The 16,065-nt window shown below is 46.2% G+C and overlaps 1 protein-coding gene and 1 long non-coding RNA gene across 6 annotated transcripts in view; one reads left to right on the top strand and one right to left on the bottom strand.

Annotated features, from left to right (window-relative positions):
• The window catches only part of LOC145547400 (uncharacterized), a 108,423-nt gene that overhangs the window by 4,349 nt on the left and 88,009 nt on the right, over positions 1–16,065 (top strand). The window contains exons 2-5 of one of the 2 annotated variants that reach the window (XR_014083808.1): positions 1,493–1,608; positions 3,011–3,106; positions 3,353–3,417; positions 4,230–5,024. This is a non-coding gene — a long non-coding RNA (uncharacterized LOC145547400). Of the gene's footprint in view, positions 1–1,492; positions 1,609–3,010; positions 3,107–3,352; positions 3,418–4,229; positions 5,025–16,065 lie in introns of those variants that run through there. The other variant, XR_014083807.1, reaches the window with a different exon arrangement.
• RFX8 (regulatory factor X8) overlaps positions 1–16,065 on the bottom strand; it is a 51,641-nt gene that overhangs the window by 27,360 nt on the left and 8,216 nt on the right. The window contains exons 1-4 of one of the 4 annotated variants that reach the window (XM_081596915.1): positions 11,386–11,457; positions 10,969–11,088; positions 9,402–9,463; positions 8,216–8,302 (exon numbers count right to left, since the gene is read on the bottom strand). In XM_081596915.1, coding sequence (XP_081453041.1) covers positions 8,216–8,302; positions 9,402–9,463; positions 10,969–11,007 — 188 coding nt within the window. In that variant the 5' untranslated portion in view covers positions 11,008–11,088; positions 11,386–11,457. Of the gene's footprint in view, positions 1–8,215; positions 8,303–9,401; positions 9,464–10,968; positions 11,089–11,221; positions 11,283–11,385; positions 11,458–11,669; positions 11,900–16,065 lie in introns of those variants that run through there. The other 3 variants (XM_081596916.1, XM_081596917.1, XM_081596914.1) reach the window with 3 other exon arrangements.

Below are 16,065 nucleotides of genomic sequence, written 5' to 3'. Positions count from 1 at the left end.
TTAGAGAAAAGATTCTACACATCATGGGGAATAGATTCAGTTCTGTGCATGTGGTGTGAGGTAGCAGACCAACACTCTGCTTCTGCTTCTGGACGAAAGTGCATGGTCTTCAAGGCAGGGATGGCCTGGGATGGTGGTAGTTAGAAGGAAGTGGAGGAAAATGGCTTTCATTTCACGTAGGAAGGTCCTCATCCCTTCCAAGCCTCTCTAAAGTCCCAGGAGCTCTCCCTTGACCTTAGGTTTGGGTCAGTCCATTCTCGAGCAGTCATGTACAGATGTGAGAGCTGGACCATAAAGAAGGCTGAGAGCTGAAGAACTGATGCTTTCAAACTGTGGTGCTGGAGAAGACTCTTGAGAGTCCCTTGGACAGCAAGGAGATCAAACCAGTCAATCCTAAAGGAAATCAACCCTGAATATTCATTGGAAGGACTGATACTGAAACTGAAGCTTCAATACTTTGGCCACCTGATGCGAAGAGCCGACTCACCAGCAGCAGAAGGGGGCGACAGAGGATGAGATGGTTAGATAGCATCACCGACTCAATGGACATGAATTTGAGCAAACTCCGGGAGATACTGAAGGACAAGGAAGCCTGGCATGCTACAGTCCATGGGGATGCAAACAGTTGGATACGACTGAGCGACTGAACAACAACAAAAAAGGTGTCAAATCAACAGAAACAAAGCCAGGGCACAAGAGTTACCTGGAGGTGAGTCGGCCCAGAGAGGTCACTTGGCTTCCTTGTAGGCTGTCCCCTTGGCTCCTGCCCCACAGGCAGGGCCCAGGCAGTTAAGATTTAACTGCTGGGGGACAGGGAAGGGCCAGCTTGGGAAGGAGGTGGCAGCTAATTCCACAACAGAATGGGCATCCTTGGCTGCTCTTCCTTGTGTCACTTGAGCTCTGAGAGCCTCAATTTTCCACTCGATGAAGGGGAAGGATGGGGTGGGTTCCATCTTTTAGTTGGGAAGATACCCAGGAGAAGGAAATGGCAACCCACTCCAGTATTCTTGCCTAGAGAATTCCATGGATAGAGGAGCATGACAGGCTATGGTCCATGGAGTTGCAAAGAGTTGGATACCAACTAGCGTCTAAACAATAACAATCTTCCACTACTAAAAGAACTTTTCTAACCCCTAGAGCCTGTAACCTTCGCTCAGAGTCTCCAGGACATGCATGAAGGTTAGAGGATTCTCCCAGCCTCACAAAGAGGGTCAGAGGAAGGTCAGGGTCCCTTCTGGGTCCTGCAGACTGTCTGCTTCACTCAGCACAGTGTAGACACATAAAAAACACATTTGACTTTAATTAGCTTTTACGATCAATTTGGCTAAAAAGGGTCCAGCATAAAGAGGGCTGGGACATGATTATATGCCACACGACTCAGCCTTTTTTCTTTTCTTTTTCCCGAAAAATCTCAAGTGTTGTGTTAGCTTAATATGCTTTCTGGCATATAACTTTCTTCTAGCCTAACTACAATTTGCATCCACATTCTCAGGTTCTGACATCATTTGTCATGAATCCAGATTTTCATTTGCATCATTTTGGCATCATCATTTGCCCTTGAAAATCATCCTAACATCAGTGAAGCAACAACATGAAGCAAGTACAAAGGTAAGAAGATAAAAATGTAATAAAACTGAATTCACGTCCCAGACTTGTTCAGCCTGACTGCGGAGGGAAGGTGTTTCATCTTCTCATCATTGAAGGACTTCATTTCCATTTTTACTCAAAGAACATGAATCAACTACTCTGTTTTTGGTTAGGAGTGTGTGTTAGTTGCTCAGTCGGGTGTCTGACTCTGTGACCACCAGGCTCCTCTGTCCATGGGATTTTCCGGGCAAGAATCCTAGAGTGGGTTACCATTTCCTCCTCCAGGGGATCTTTCTGACCCAGGGAATGAACCTGGGTAAGACACCCTTAACTTAGTTTTTAAATTTTAGGCCATGCCCTGCAGCAGGTGGGGTCTTAGTTCCCCAACCAGGAACTGAACTCGTGCCCCTGCATTGGGAGCTCAGAGTCTTAACCACTGGACTACCAGGGACGTCTCTCAACTTGATATATTTTTCCCACTTTATTTTTTTATCAACTTGATAATTTTATACCTCAAGTTAAATAGTCAATGTATGTATTCATATCAGGGTAGGTCTTATGATTGCAAAAAGCTTTATTTAATTTAATTTTGATTACATTAAGCACACACACAATGATACTAATGACTAAAATATACTGAGCATTTACCCATTGCTAAGTGCCTTATTTGCTCCCCCTTAGTGGTCACAACAATCCATTAGGTAGTGGATAATAATTCATTATTTTCCCCAATTATGTACAGGAAACAAGAAACAATTCAGAGCCAGAAATCCAGCTCTGACTTCACATCTTCATCACTATTACCTCTTTCACTCTTCCGTCTTTTAAGACAGGGGTCCCCCAACCTCCAAGAACTAATGCTGGATGACCTGAGGTGTAACTGGTGCCATAATAATAGAAATAAAGTGCACAGGAAATGCAGTGCACTTGAACCATCCCGAAACCATCTCCCACCCTAGTCCGTGGAAAACTTGTCTTCCATGAAACTGGTCCCTGGTGCCAAAAAGATTGGGGACCACTGCTGTAAGACACACATACGTGTGATAATAAATAATGTACATGAGGAGGGCAAAGGAAGATGCGAGGGCTTTGAAACAAAGTGGAAAAGAACAACTGTCTTTTTAAAAATTTATTTTATATTGGAGTTTAGCTGATTAACAATGTTGTGTTAATTTCAGGTATACAAGCAAAGTGATTCAGTTTTGTTTTTCAAATTCTTTTCCCATTTAGCTTATTACAGAATATTGAGCAGAGTTCCATGTGCTATACAGTGGGTCCTTGCTGGTTATCTATTTTATTTTATATTGGCACATAGTTGATTAACAATGTTGTGTTAGTTTTAGGTGTGTAGCCAAGTGATTCAGTTATACACGTATGTGTGAAAAAGAATATATCTATTCTTTTTCATTCTTTTCCCATTTAGGAAGAACAGCCTTCTTTTTAAACTGGATTGGCTGAGTGTGGCTGAGTGGTGCGGATTCCTCATTTTCTGTGCTGGGGGCTGTTGCTTTTACATTTCGTAAGTCTATTCCCATTAGAGTTTTATGAGCAACTTAACTGCAAAATGATGATCTAACGGGACACCTTTGAACCTGCTGTAAGTCTAAGTTGTTCACAAGGGAAAACAGCAACTGGAAGCCAGGCCTCCTTGGCAGATGGCATGCTGCCTTGTCTGGGTGTCTGGGCTGGAGAGGAGGATGTGAGGGGTGCTTTAAACAGGTGAGATGGTTTGGGAGCTTCACCTGCTTTTCATACCTCCCCCCAGCAAGGGTGCAGTCCAGGGCAGGATCCTCCACACCTATGTTTTGTGAGCTGCTAGACAACAACCAGGTAATGCCTATTTTTTCAAAAAAAAAAACCTTAGCAAGTTCTAACCAGCTTTGCAAAGCACAGGGTGGACACGGCCCAAGTGCGGGTTGCAACTTGGACCCCTGATTATACCTGAGAAGGAGGCCGCCCGGGACTCAGCAGAACCCTGCTGTGGGGGGAGGGCTGGCCTCAGGAGGGTTCACCTCCTGCAGGCACTGGAGCCATGTGGACTCCACGGGAAAGACTCCACGGGAGTCACCGCGATGTTCTGGGTCTGCAGTGCCCACAATCGCTTGGCTGACGGCTCCCGAATGTGAGAGATAAACTGGAGCCTTTCTGCTCCCTCGGGCACAACCAGCCAGCCATGGACCCAAGGTCCTGGGTTCTGCAGGCTGCCAGGCAGCCCCCTGAGCTCATGAGCTGGCAAAGGAACAAAGGCACAGAGAACAAAGGCAGGCGCGACTCGGGAAGGCCCAATTTTAGAAGCTTTTTACAGGCTTTTAATATGCTAAGTTGGAAAGGCTGAGTGAGTGAGTGAGTGTGTGTGGGTGTGCATGCGTGCATGTGGACTGGGGGATGGATGAGGGCAAGGGCTAGTTTTCATGTGTTCTGAGAGAAACCTGGACCTCTGTCCCACTAATCTCAGAAGTCACGTTAGATAGACCAGGGACTCATCTATTTGGAAAATGACAAAGTTTTCCTTGTGACATGTCAGCCAGGAATGTTGCTTATGAGGTGGAGAATAAACATGTTAAGCAGAGCTGTTTCTCTAGATGTGACAACCACATACACACTCTCTCTCCATTTCCCTCCCCTCCCTCTGACGATCACAGAGCATTTTATACTTTGGTCTCCATTCTCCAAGAATTTCTAGGTCAGCGCTTAGACCCTGGTCCAGGGCTCGGTCCAGCTGCCAGGTAAACAAGACTAGGATCTGGGGAGGTCTGTTCCCTGTATAAAGATGTTACCCTGGAGAGGGGAGCAGGGCAGGAAGTGCCCTGCAGTTGGGCTCCTTTGCATCTGGCACATGCTGTATATTTATAGTCATTTTCCCTAAAAAAAAAGAGGCTCAAGCTGCTCGTTGTTTTTGCAAATCAAGCCTTGGTCTCTTCTTGGAAACGCTGCCTCAGTGGTTTTCAGTGAGATCCACCACAACATGGTCGTCTAACCCCTGCCTGCCCCTCCCTCTCCTCCAGGGAAAACAAACGCTGTTGACACCAGGACTCCCTGTCTGCTTGCTCCTGGGCCACCTGTGAGGAGTCCAGTGAGAGAGGTCCCTGGCTAGGGATCCTGTCCTCCTGCTAAGCCGCTGGTGTGGGGGAGAGGGCGGGGTGGATGGTGTCAGAGAGCTGACAGTAGAATTTCTCCTCTGAAGGGGCTCGGAAGGGCAATATGGGGAGACAGGGAGGAGACAGGGGCTTATCTCAAGACTAAACTGATTTTAATTAGATTATGTGCTTTTTCTGCAGTGCCTGGTGGTGGCAGTGATGAGAAAGCAAAAAATCCCCAGAGTCCCTTAAAGCCACCAGCCTGGCTCCCAGCCAAATCTCTATGCTGATGGTTTCATCCGCGGTTTCCACTTCTTTCCTTAACATGAGGTCCAGAAAAAAAAACAAAAAACAAAAAAACAAGACGCCCTTGAAAAATCCAGATGCCTTTTCCTTCCCGAGACAAATATTAGCAAGAAAGTGTAAATCAGACCTCAGCTGGCTGCACCCTCCAAGAAGCGCCTGGCTCACTGGAGCTGTCACTGTGGGGAACAAGGAAGATGCTGGTCTGTGGTTGGCTGGGGGATGTCCCCCACCCCGGGTTCTGAACGCTAGCGGGCTCTTAACAGCGGGACCTGAGGGTGTGCCCTGGGCAGACCCAGTGACCTGCCCGAGGGGCAGCCTACTTCCAGGTGTGCGAAGATAGAGGGGAAGGTGCTCGGTTAGGGCACCGTGTGAACACCTGTGCTACCTGTCCAACCCCCCCCAACACACACACACACACACACACACACACACACACACACATGCCAGAGTGAGGAGGGCTTTGAGACTCAGGGACAATCCAGACTCTAACTGCCGAAGGGGGAATGGACGCCAGCAGAAGACGTCGACAGGGGAAGACTGGCCACTTCCTAGGACCTGTCACCACGTGTTTTCCTGGACTGAAGGGTCAGGCTTGATTCATTATTTGTAATGTCGGTAGCAGCAGTAAGAAATCATTCAGGGCACCGAGCTGAGCTCCCCGTACTAACAGCAGGCCCCCACCAGCTATCTATTTCACACACGGTAGTATATGTATCGGAGAAGGCGACTTTACTTTCGCTTTTCACTTTCATGCATTGGAGAAGGAAATGGCAACCCACTCCAGTGTTCTTGCCTGGAGAATCCCAGGGACGGGGGAGCCCGGTGGGCTGCCGTCTATGGGGTCGCACAGAGTCGGACACGACTGACGCGACTTAGCAGCAGCAGCAGCAGTATATGTATGTCAATCCTACTCTTTTAATTCACCCCACCCTCCGCTTCGCCTGCTGTGTCCACATGTCTGTGTCTCTACTCCTGCCCTGCAAATAGGTTCATCACCACCATTTTTCTAGATTCACATATATGCGTTAATATACGATATTTTTCTTTTTCTGACTTACTCCACTCTGTGATGACCTGGAAGGGTGGAGATGGGGCGAGGGGAAAGAAGGGAGGTCCAAGAGGGAGGGGATATATGAATACCTATGGCTGACTCATTTCATTGTACAGCAGAACCTAACACAACATTATAAAGCAATTATACTCCAATAAAAAATAAAATAATCATTCAGAGAGCTTCATTTTACCCTCTGCCTGACTCCCCCAATGGTGACATCCTGCCAAACTCTAGTACAATATCACAATCTGGGTTTTGACACTGATACAAATTCACTGATCATACTCGGACTTCCCAAGTTTTACTTGAACTCATTTTTGCATGTGGGTATGTAGCTCGCCTACGGAAACGCCTGCATCCAACACCACAGATGAGACACAGTGTGTGTGCCCCATCACAAGGTGGCTAGGGCTGTGCCATCTCTTGCTCCCTCAGCCCAACGTCCGTAACTCCTGGCAATGAGGAAACTGTCCTCCATTTCAGAAATTTTGTCATTTCACAAATACCACATGATATCACTTATTTGTGGAACCTGAAATATGACACAAACTAATCTATAAGACACAAACAGGGCCACAGACATAGAGAACAGACTTGAGGTAGTCAAAGGCAAGGGGGGTTGGGGAAGGATGGATTTGGGAGTGTGGCATTAGCAGATGCAAACTATTATACATAGGATGGATAAACAAGGTCCTACTGTAGAGCACAGGGAACTGTATTCAATATTCTGTGATAAACCACAATGGAAAAGAATATGAAAGAGAATATATATATGTGTGTGTGTGTGTATGTGTGTGTGTAACTGAATCATTTTGCTCTCTACACTTGAAAACTAATACAACATTGTAAATCAACTACCCTTCAAATAGAAAAGAAAAAAACTTTGTCATTTCAAAATGTTTTATAAATGAAATCACACAGTATGGAACCCTTTGAGACGGTTTTTTCCACTCTAACTCCTTGGGGATTCATCCAAGCGGTTGGATTGATAGTTGGATTGAGAGAGAAGAAATGACGTCTTGCAAGGATGGGATGATAGGAGCCAAGACAGGCATGCATTTGATGTCCTCAGAGCAAAGCGAGCATGGCTGAAACCAAGGCTGTGCATTAGGGAGAAATTGGCAACGTGGAGGAGAAGTGCCTATAGGAGGAGCTGGGGACAGACACCGGTCTGGGAAGAGGGGGCTATAGGCTCTACACAGGAGGTAAGAGCAAGCTCCTGAGATTTCTGAAGAACTGGGAGCAGGTCAGTCTCACGGCTGTGTTCAGACAGTGGTGAGGTGAAGAGAGGGAGCTTACACAGGACCCATGAAAATAATCTCGATGTGAGACGACGAGGACATACAGGAAACACCTGTACCCAGAAAGAGCCATCAGGAGACCCAGAGAGGGGACAATTAACAGGACTTGTGACCTGAGGGAGTCAGGGAGGGCTTTGGGGTGACCCTCTGCATGGGTTCTATCTCTTGGGATCACAGATGGAAATGAGGACATCAAGAGGCAGAGGTGACGGGAGGGAGAGAATGAAGTTAAATTTCTGCATTGCTTCAGTGGGAGGTACCAGTGGGTCCTCTGGATGGAAACATCCAGGAGACGGCCAAGCAGAAAATCCCCGGGGGTGGGTGAGATGAGGAGCAGTAGAAGTGATTTAGAAGGAGGACTCGCCCATGGAGGGAGCAACAGGTGAAAGACAGAAAAGAATGAGGTGTTCTGGGGTCAAAGTGTAGGAAAAGCATCATTAATGATGAAGCGTTGGGTCTCTGGGAGATGCCTGCCCTGGTGGGGAAGGGAGAGTTCAGGAGACCAAGAAGGGCTCATTCTAGGGAAGGGACTGGATGACACAGAGTCCTGAGGGCTAAAGGAAATTTCAAGAAGGAAGTGGCCAATTCTGTCAAATTTGACAGAGGAGAAGAATAAAGACAGTACAAAATGGCACTGGCAGTTGAGATGATGATGAAAATGAACCGTAACTGAGGAAACGAATGCGGTAAACATTTCTCTGGCAGACGATGTTGCCAGAGATTGACGTCCATGTCGGAGGTGTGTTGATGTGACGTGCATGTTCCCATCCTTAAGAAAGATGAATGGCCCAACAGCCAAAGAGCCAGCTCGAGTCAACTCAAGTACAACCAGTCCTAATATGAATCAGGCTGTGACCTATGACCAAAATACCTAAGTGACAGGTACTAACCTGGGACACCTTTTTTCACCCAGAAGATAGCAATACTGGGCATAGAAGAAAGAACTTCTCTTGATACAGATTCCGTTGTAATAATACCTGAAAAATAAACACGGTCTTAAAGATGGTGTCAAACCACTAAGTGGGCTTTAGAGAAGAGACAGGACAGACTAGCCAAGGAAGACTTAGAGCTGTTCTCTGGGTTTCATCATTGACCCCATTTATCAGGAAAAGCTAATCAGTCATTCAGCCTGACCAGGCTCTGTTAGGGGGACCATTTCATACTATCTCACACACATCGGCTTTGAAACAAGCTTGCGTATGCCCTCCTCTGCTTTCCCGACTTATGACACTTGAATCTGAGGGATGCCACAGGGAAAGTCCTGTTGTCTCTGCCATCGACCTTCTCAAAGAAATGCAGACCAACACCAGTGTTCCCTCTGCTGAATGGACTCAGGTTCTCAACCCCCCAGAAGGAAGTTCGGTTCCTCCTCTGCTAAGCCCAAGAAAGGCAGCAGCTTGTATGGGCTCATAGCAGCCCAATAAGTTTTTTTTTTCAAATTAACTATTGCCCAATGCTTAACTTGGCAAACACTTCCCATGCCTTCAACTCCTTCTGGGTGGCAAGTCCTTCCCTAACTTGGCTTCTGTCCCTTCTTAGTGATTTCTTGCTCTCACTGATTTCTCCTGATTTTTCTTGATTTAAAACAAACAACAAGTAACAATGATAACTGAGTGATAATTATAACAGGATGCACCCGATAATGCTGGAATTTCCTTTTGTGTTAAAAATATCACCTGGGTACCTTGGTCTCTTGAATATAATTCAAATATGCGAATTAGATGGAACACTTAGCAATTTTAGTTCAAAGAGTAATTAAAATAGTTTTATTGTTCCAGGGCTATCATTACTTAACTATTAGACATTTACATGTCTAAACACTGAAAGTTGAAACAGAAAAATACACTGTGACTTTTGTACTTTAACACAATGTCTCTATAAGGTAGAGACTCAAATTTGGTTCTGGCATCACCTGAATTGTATCAGGCACTGGGAATTTCATTTAATTATGGGAATTCTTTGGTAAGAGTTGATATTTATAGTTTGTTTAGTTTTGCACTTTTTGGTCATCCATTTTGTGATTTTTCAAAATGTATGTTTTTAACATTTAGAATAAAACCAAAATGATCAACCTACCTGGCACTGCCTCTCGTTCCCAGCCTCCGGGTGCCAAGATCAGGGAAAACCAAGCGCACAAGCTAAAATAATAAATTAGATTTAAAGTTGCAACTTGAAAATGTAGAAATAGAACTTTCAGCTTCATGTCTTGCCATGTTTAAACTGTATTCCCTCTTTTCTAATCATCAAGAAAATATATATAAATGAAATTTGGAATAATCAGACAAGTATAAAGAAGGAAATACACCACTCCAAGGAAACCACTATGTAAACTCCAATGCAGTTCATTCCTGACTTTTTTCCAAAGCCTCACTGTGTGAGTGGATTCTGCAAGTCTACACTGGAAATACTGGCATCATCACAATTCTCGTGTCAGCAGCTCTGCTTCCCACTTTCTTCCCTCTACCTTGTACTGTAAACATTTCCCCTTGTCATTAAAAATCCTCTAAAAACAGGGAATTACTAGCACTGCAAAACAGTCCATCATGCTAGTTTCCTTTTTCCAGGGTGATTGGCATTTTAATTTTAAAATTTATTCATTTACTTTTCATTTTAAAGATTTTGCCAGCAAATGTTACAAAATATTAAATGAGAGCGACTTCTGACTCAATGTTTCATCTCCCCATCATTTATTTATTTCTTTTTGGCCATGCCAAGTTGCTTGTGGAATCTTAATTTTCCGACCAGGGATCAAACCTGCATTGGGAGGGCAGAGTCCTAACCACTGGACCACCAGGGAAGTCCCCATCCCCACTATCTTTTTAAAAAAATTTATTTATTTTTAATTGAAGGGTGATTGCTTTACAGTATTGTGTTGGTTTCTGTCAAACATCAACATGAATCAGCCATAGGTATACATATGTCTCCTCCCTCTTGAGCCTCCCTCCCATCTCCCTGCCTACCCACTATCTTTCTGATGTACATTTTGTTAGCACTGATATGATATCTATGATCAATTACATTTTTTTAAAAACCAGAAGTCTTTTCTGTTTAAAGGTCCATGACAAACATAGTATCCAAGTGCATGACTGTCGAAAAGGGAAATCCTGTATCCTGGTAAAATTACAAAACTACAGAGCAGGAAAGCAGGATGTTCCAGGCGGCCGTGTAATGATTTCTTCCATATTCTATACGTCTCTGGGTCTGCCTTCCTCTCTCTTTTATTCTTAGCTTCCAAGTGGGAGGATTGGAATGTCATGAAACATTTCTCCTGCCTGCCTTAACCCTACCTCTTCCTACAGGAAGGCTCTTCCCCCCCCTCACCCCCGCCAGACCGGGTGTGGAGGCACGGAAAGGGAGAGGAGGGCAGGTCTGGAACATTATTTTTTTCCATATTTACTTTACATATATTTTAATTGGAGTATAATTGCTTTATGTCTGGAACAATTAACATCAAAGTCATGAGGCCAAATCAAGGAAGGAGAACCAAAACGGACACGAAAAATAAATGATAGGAGAGAGCTCCCTCAGAGCCTCCTTCCCTCAGACCCTCAGAGCTTTCCTCCCTCACAGCTAGCTCAGACCCACTCTCACTCAGAGCTCCCTCAGACCCTCTCTTACTCAGAACTAACTCAGACCAACTAACCTTCAGAGCTCCCTCACCCTTGGACCCTTTTCCACTCATAGCTCCCGAGGACCGTTCCTCACTCAGAGCTCCCTCGGAGCCTCTTCATCACAGCTCCCTCAGAGCTTCCCTCACTTAGAGCTGCATCAAAAAAATCCTTCATTAAGAGGTCCCACAGAGTCTCTCTCATAGTTCCCTCAGGCCATTTAGACCCTCTCTCCCTCAGCACTCCCTCAGAGCCTCCCTCCCTCAGAGCCTCTCTTCATCAGCTCACTCAGACCACCAGACCATCTCTCACTCCAGCTCCCTGAGAGCCTGTCTCCCTCAGGACTCCCCAGAGCCGTGCTCCCTCAGACTCTCCCTCCCTCAGTGCTCCCCCAGACTTGCTCCCTCAGAGCCTCTCTTCCACACTGGCCCCTCAGACCCTGTCTTGCTCACAGCTCCCTCAGAGCCTCTCTGGATCAGAGCTCCCTCAAAGCCTCCCTTTCTCAGCACTCCCTCAGAGTCTCTGGACCAGAGCTCCCTCAGACCATCAGACCCTCTCACTCAGAGCTCCCTGAAAGCCTGGCTCTCTCAGCCAGCCCTCCCTCAGAGCCTTGCTTGCTTAGGACTCCTTCAGACCTTATCTTGCTCACAGCTCCCTCAGAGCCTCTCTCCCTCAGAGCTCCCTCAGATCACCCCTTGACCTGTGAAGAGTAGGTAGGATGGGGTGGTCCAATCACCTCAGACCCTGGGGAAGAAGATTCAAGAATAAGCTTCAAGGACTAATGTTGAGGCCCCTGTGTTCAATGTCTGGCTTGGGCACAGGACTCCAAGTCAACGAGAGACAGCTGGCCAGTGGCCTTGGGGGCAGGCCGAGGAGTGTGGTCGCTGCCCTGGCTCCAACACACCCACAGCCTGTTCAAGACAAGAATGGCTGAGAAGTTTCCACAGCCAGACCCTGGCCACAAGTGATAAAGAGCTGACAGGTAGGGGACTTCCCCGGCAGTCCTGGGGTTAAGAGTTCGCCTTACAATGCAGTGGGTGCGGGTTTGATTCCTGGTCAGGAAGCTAAGATCCCACATGCTTCATTGCCAAAACACCAAAACATAAAACAGAAGCAATATTATAACAAGTTCAATTAAAACCTTAAAAAAATGGTCCACATTAAAAAAAAAAAAGAGCTGACAGGTGAGAGGGTCCAGATTCTGCCTAGCAAGTCCCCAGGATGGGCAGTCAGGCTTTGGAATGAGTCATTCGCTAAAGCCAGGGATGCATTCTAGAACATTCTCAAGGGTTGCCCTGCAGAAGCCACCGGGGGGACCAGGAGACAAGAAATATGAAGATGTGTGGTAGAAATTTTCCATCCACTTTTACTTCTCCCAAAACCCAGAGAGGTGGTGGGAGAGAGGAGGGAGGAAAAGGAGGTCCCCATTTCTAGTAGTCTGCTCATGAGAAACCTTGCTGGAGGACTGGGGAAACCATTCTGCTTTAATCTCAGCTCAGAGTGTGGACGTCACATGGGGCTGGACCTTGTTAGACAGGTACCCTTGGGTAAACTAGAATGACAATGGGGCTTTGTATCGCCCAAGGATTTCTAGGGAGGTCAGGCTGCATCTCTGGACGATGAGGCCATGGCCAACATTTGCCTTCTTCTTTTGTACACTTTTCTCAAATCTCCACATTTTCTATTAAGGGAATGTATTATTTCATAATCAGAAAAGCATCAGGAAATGTTACTTTAAAAAAGAGGAAGTCAGCATTTGGGAAGTGTCCTCATCCTCGTGAGCCTGTTACCTGCACTGGGAGTGAGATGACCCGTCATGTTCCCGGGGCCGTGGAGCAGAGCAAGGAACACCCCAACATCTGTGCAGGAACTTGTGTGGAACCTGGAATCAGCTCCATTCCCAGGGGAGGAGGCAGGAAGTGAGAAGTGGATATTTTGTTGTTTCTCTTGTAAACATGCTTTGGGATCATATCCTTTTCCCCTTCCTCTCCCTTCTTTGAGCCACAGATTCAGCAACTCAGAGTCCCTTTCCAAGACCAGCACCACTGAACTGGCTCATTCTTTGGGCAAATTCCCAACAGGAACTGAAAGCCAGGACCCCAGTGTCTTGGGGGATGGATTTGAAGGGAAGTCGGAAGATCAAAAACACTGGACAGATGCCCTCGATCGCATACCGGAGGCTCTTTTTAACACTTTCTTTGGAACACTGCGGTGGGACCACCCTGGAGGAGAAACGACTGAGAAGAAAATCGAAGAGAGGTTTTGAAGAAGAGCCTTAGATTTCTTAAAAAAGGAGGCAGGGATGATGCAGAGCCCAAATGTGTCAAGCTCAAGTCACTCCACTCCCATCTGATAAGGCTGCCAGATAAGGAAAGTGCTGTAGTGCCAGGATGCCCAGACTCAAAAGCCTTAGAGGAAGTGTCCTAATAAATATGTTGAGTGATGAAAGGGCAAAATGTGGGCTGAGTGATAAGACAGCTGGGGAGTTCCTGGTGGGTTGGAAAACCTCACCCAGAGACATTCAGGAAGCTCCAGACCCTAACACCTCATTCGTGCCCACATCACTTTTAATTTATTGAGGGAGGGATACGTGTGAGCTTCAGCAGCTGACGGCTGGATGACTCTGAGTCTAGAAGATTCAGCAGGTCAGAACTAAGAAGCTACAACATGGAATAAGGAAACAGCCACTCTTGGGTTCCAACACCCATCTGCATTGACAACAATATGATAACAAGGACAAAATATTCTATTTATCTGGAGTGTTTTACAGTTTACAAAGCAGTTTTGGGAGGCCTATGCCCAGTCTCTCAGTGTTGTCTGACTCTTTTGCCACCCCCAAGACTGTAGCCCACCAGGCTTCTCTGTCCATGGGATTTCCTAGGCAAGAATACTGGAGTGGGTTGCCATTTCCTACTCCAGGGGATCTTCCCAACCCAGGAATTGAACCCGCATCTCCTGTGTCTCCTGCATTGGCAGGTGAATTCTTCATCACTGAGTCACCTTACTTCTAATTCTTGTGTAAAACAAAAAAAATAGTGAAGGGTTACTTTTGCTGACCACAAGCTTTAAATGAAACCAACATAACGGCAGGGAAGGATAAAAAGGTTAGTATCCAAAAAAGTAAAAAAATAAAAATAAAAGCTCCATCTTGAGCCCTCCTGAGACACTGAGTTGTACCCCTGGGGAACCTACCTTTGAAGAGAAACACCAATAAATTGTAGTCATAATGAAACAAATGGGCAGAAGAAGTTAAAATTTGGGAGCCAAGAATATTCAGTGGAGAAGTGAATATCAGTGCTTTGGAAATATCACTGGAATTCACAGAATTGCCCATGGGAGCCCAATGGGAGCCATCATTTCAGAAAATGATGTCAAACAACCCATCAGCTTGCAAATTCACCCCCAGACACACGCCCAAGAGAACAACTCCACGTGCACAGTAGGAGACACATGTGAATGTTCACAACAGCAAAACTGGGAAACAACCCAAATGCTCATCAATAGGAGAGCGAACGAGTCAACTGAAATATTACACAGCGGTCAAATGAATGTAGAAGAGTCTTGATATAAAAGTGGAACAAGTCCCCAAAGATGACACACAACATGATCTTCCTTCTAAAACAAAGTTAAGCCACAAAAACTAAAACTGGGCTTTTAAAAAGAAATGCAATCTATAAAATAAGTCAGACAGAGAAAGCCAAAGATGGTATGATCTTGCTTATATGTGGAATCTAAAAAACAGTGACAAAACAAAAGCAAAGCTAAAAACAAACAAACAAAAAAACTCACTGATCACAGAGAACAGACTGGTTGTTGCCAGAGGTCACAGGAGGGGTAGGGTATGGGCAAAATGGGTTAAGGAGATCAAAAGTTTAAGAAAAAAAGAAACAGAACACCATTCCATGTTCGATGCATGAGACAAGGGCTCAGGGCCGGGGCAATGGGATGACCCAGAGGGATGGGATGGGGAGGGAGGTGGGTGGGGGGTCCAGGAAGGGGAACACATGTAAACCCATGGCTGATTCATGTCAATGTATGGCAAAAGCTATTACAATATTGTAAAGTAATTAGCCCCCAACTAAAATAAATAAATTTATTAAAAAAAAAAAAAAGAAAAAAAGAAATGATATAAATGTACAAAGATTTCTTTTTAAAAAGGCAATAAAGGGACTTCCCTGGTGGTCCAGTGGTTAAGACTCCATGCTGCCAATGCAGGGGCACAGGTTCCATCCCTGGTTGGGGAACTAAGCTCCCACACGTTGCACAATGCAGCCAAAAATTTTTTTTTTAAATTTTAAGGCAAGATAATGATGAAGGGGTTGATGGTTCCCAGGAGCTGTGGAAGGCAGGGAGAGGGGTTTCTGGCCACATGGTTCCTATAGGGTGGTAGATTCACAGATGCTTATCATATTGTTTAAAAGAACAAAAGAACCAGAGAGAATCAGGCCATGAGTGGATGGAAGGTGAAGGCATGTGAGGAACCAGTTCCACTCTGTCCCCTGAGGAACACTGAGAAAGGCAGCAGACAGGAAGGGAAGAAAGACTGGAAACCGGATGGAGGTTGGACTGACACCTCTGTGGCCCGTGAGCAGGCTCCTTACCCCCAGGTCATTTCAGCAGCAGCTAGGGGGCTTCTGTGGGGGTCTGATCCTGCAGGCTGTGAGCTGCCCCAAAGCCTGCAAGCAGCCAGGCGGCTATGGCAGCCCACTCCAGTACTCTTGCCTGGAGAATCCCATGGATAGAGGAGCCTGGTAGGCTGCAGTCCATGGGGTCGCTAGAAGTCGGACATGACTGAGCGACTTCCCTTTCACTTTTCTCTTTCATGCATTGGAGAAGGAAATGGCAACCCACTCCAGTGTTCTTGCCTGGAGAATCCCACGGATGGGGGAGCCTGGTGGGCTGCTGTCTATGAGGTCGCACAGAGTCGGACACGACTGAAGCATCTTAGCAGCAGCAGCAGTGCTCTGCTTGCCAAGCACGGATCCTGGGGGAGGACTGTTTGCCCAGGGGAAGAGTCACTTCCTTGTAACGGACATGCTGCCCCCTCACAGCTCTGAGTCCCAGGCCTGTCTCTGCCCCCAGAGGGCATTCTGTTCTCATGCAAAGCTTCCAGCTGGAGGTGACTTTGAAGG

Source organism: Giraffa tippelskirchi, chromosome 4 (genome assembly GCF_054371585.1).
Source record: "Giraffa tippelskirchi isolate mGirTip1 chromosome 4, T2T-mGirTip1v1.2.pri, whole genome shotgun sequence".
NCBI classification, from domain to species: domain Eukaryota; kingdom Metazoa; phylum Chordata; class Mammalia; order Artiodactyla; family Giraffidae; genus Giraffa; species Giraffa tippelskirchi.
The sequence above is the reverse complement of the archived record's forward strand: the minus strand, read 5'-3'. Positions and strand labels throughout refer to the sequence as shown.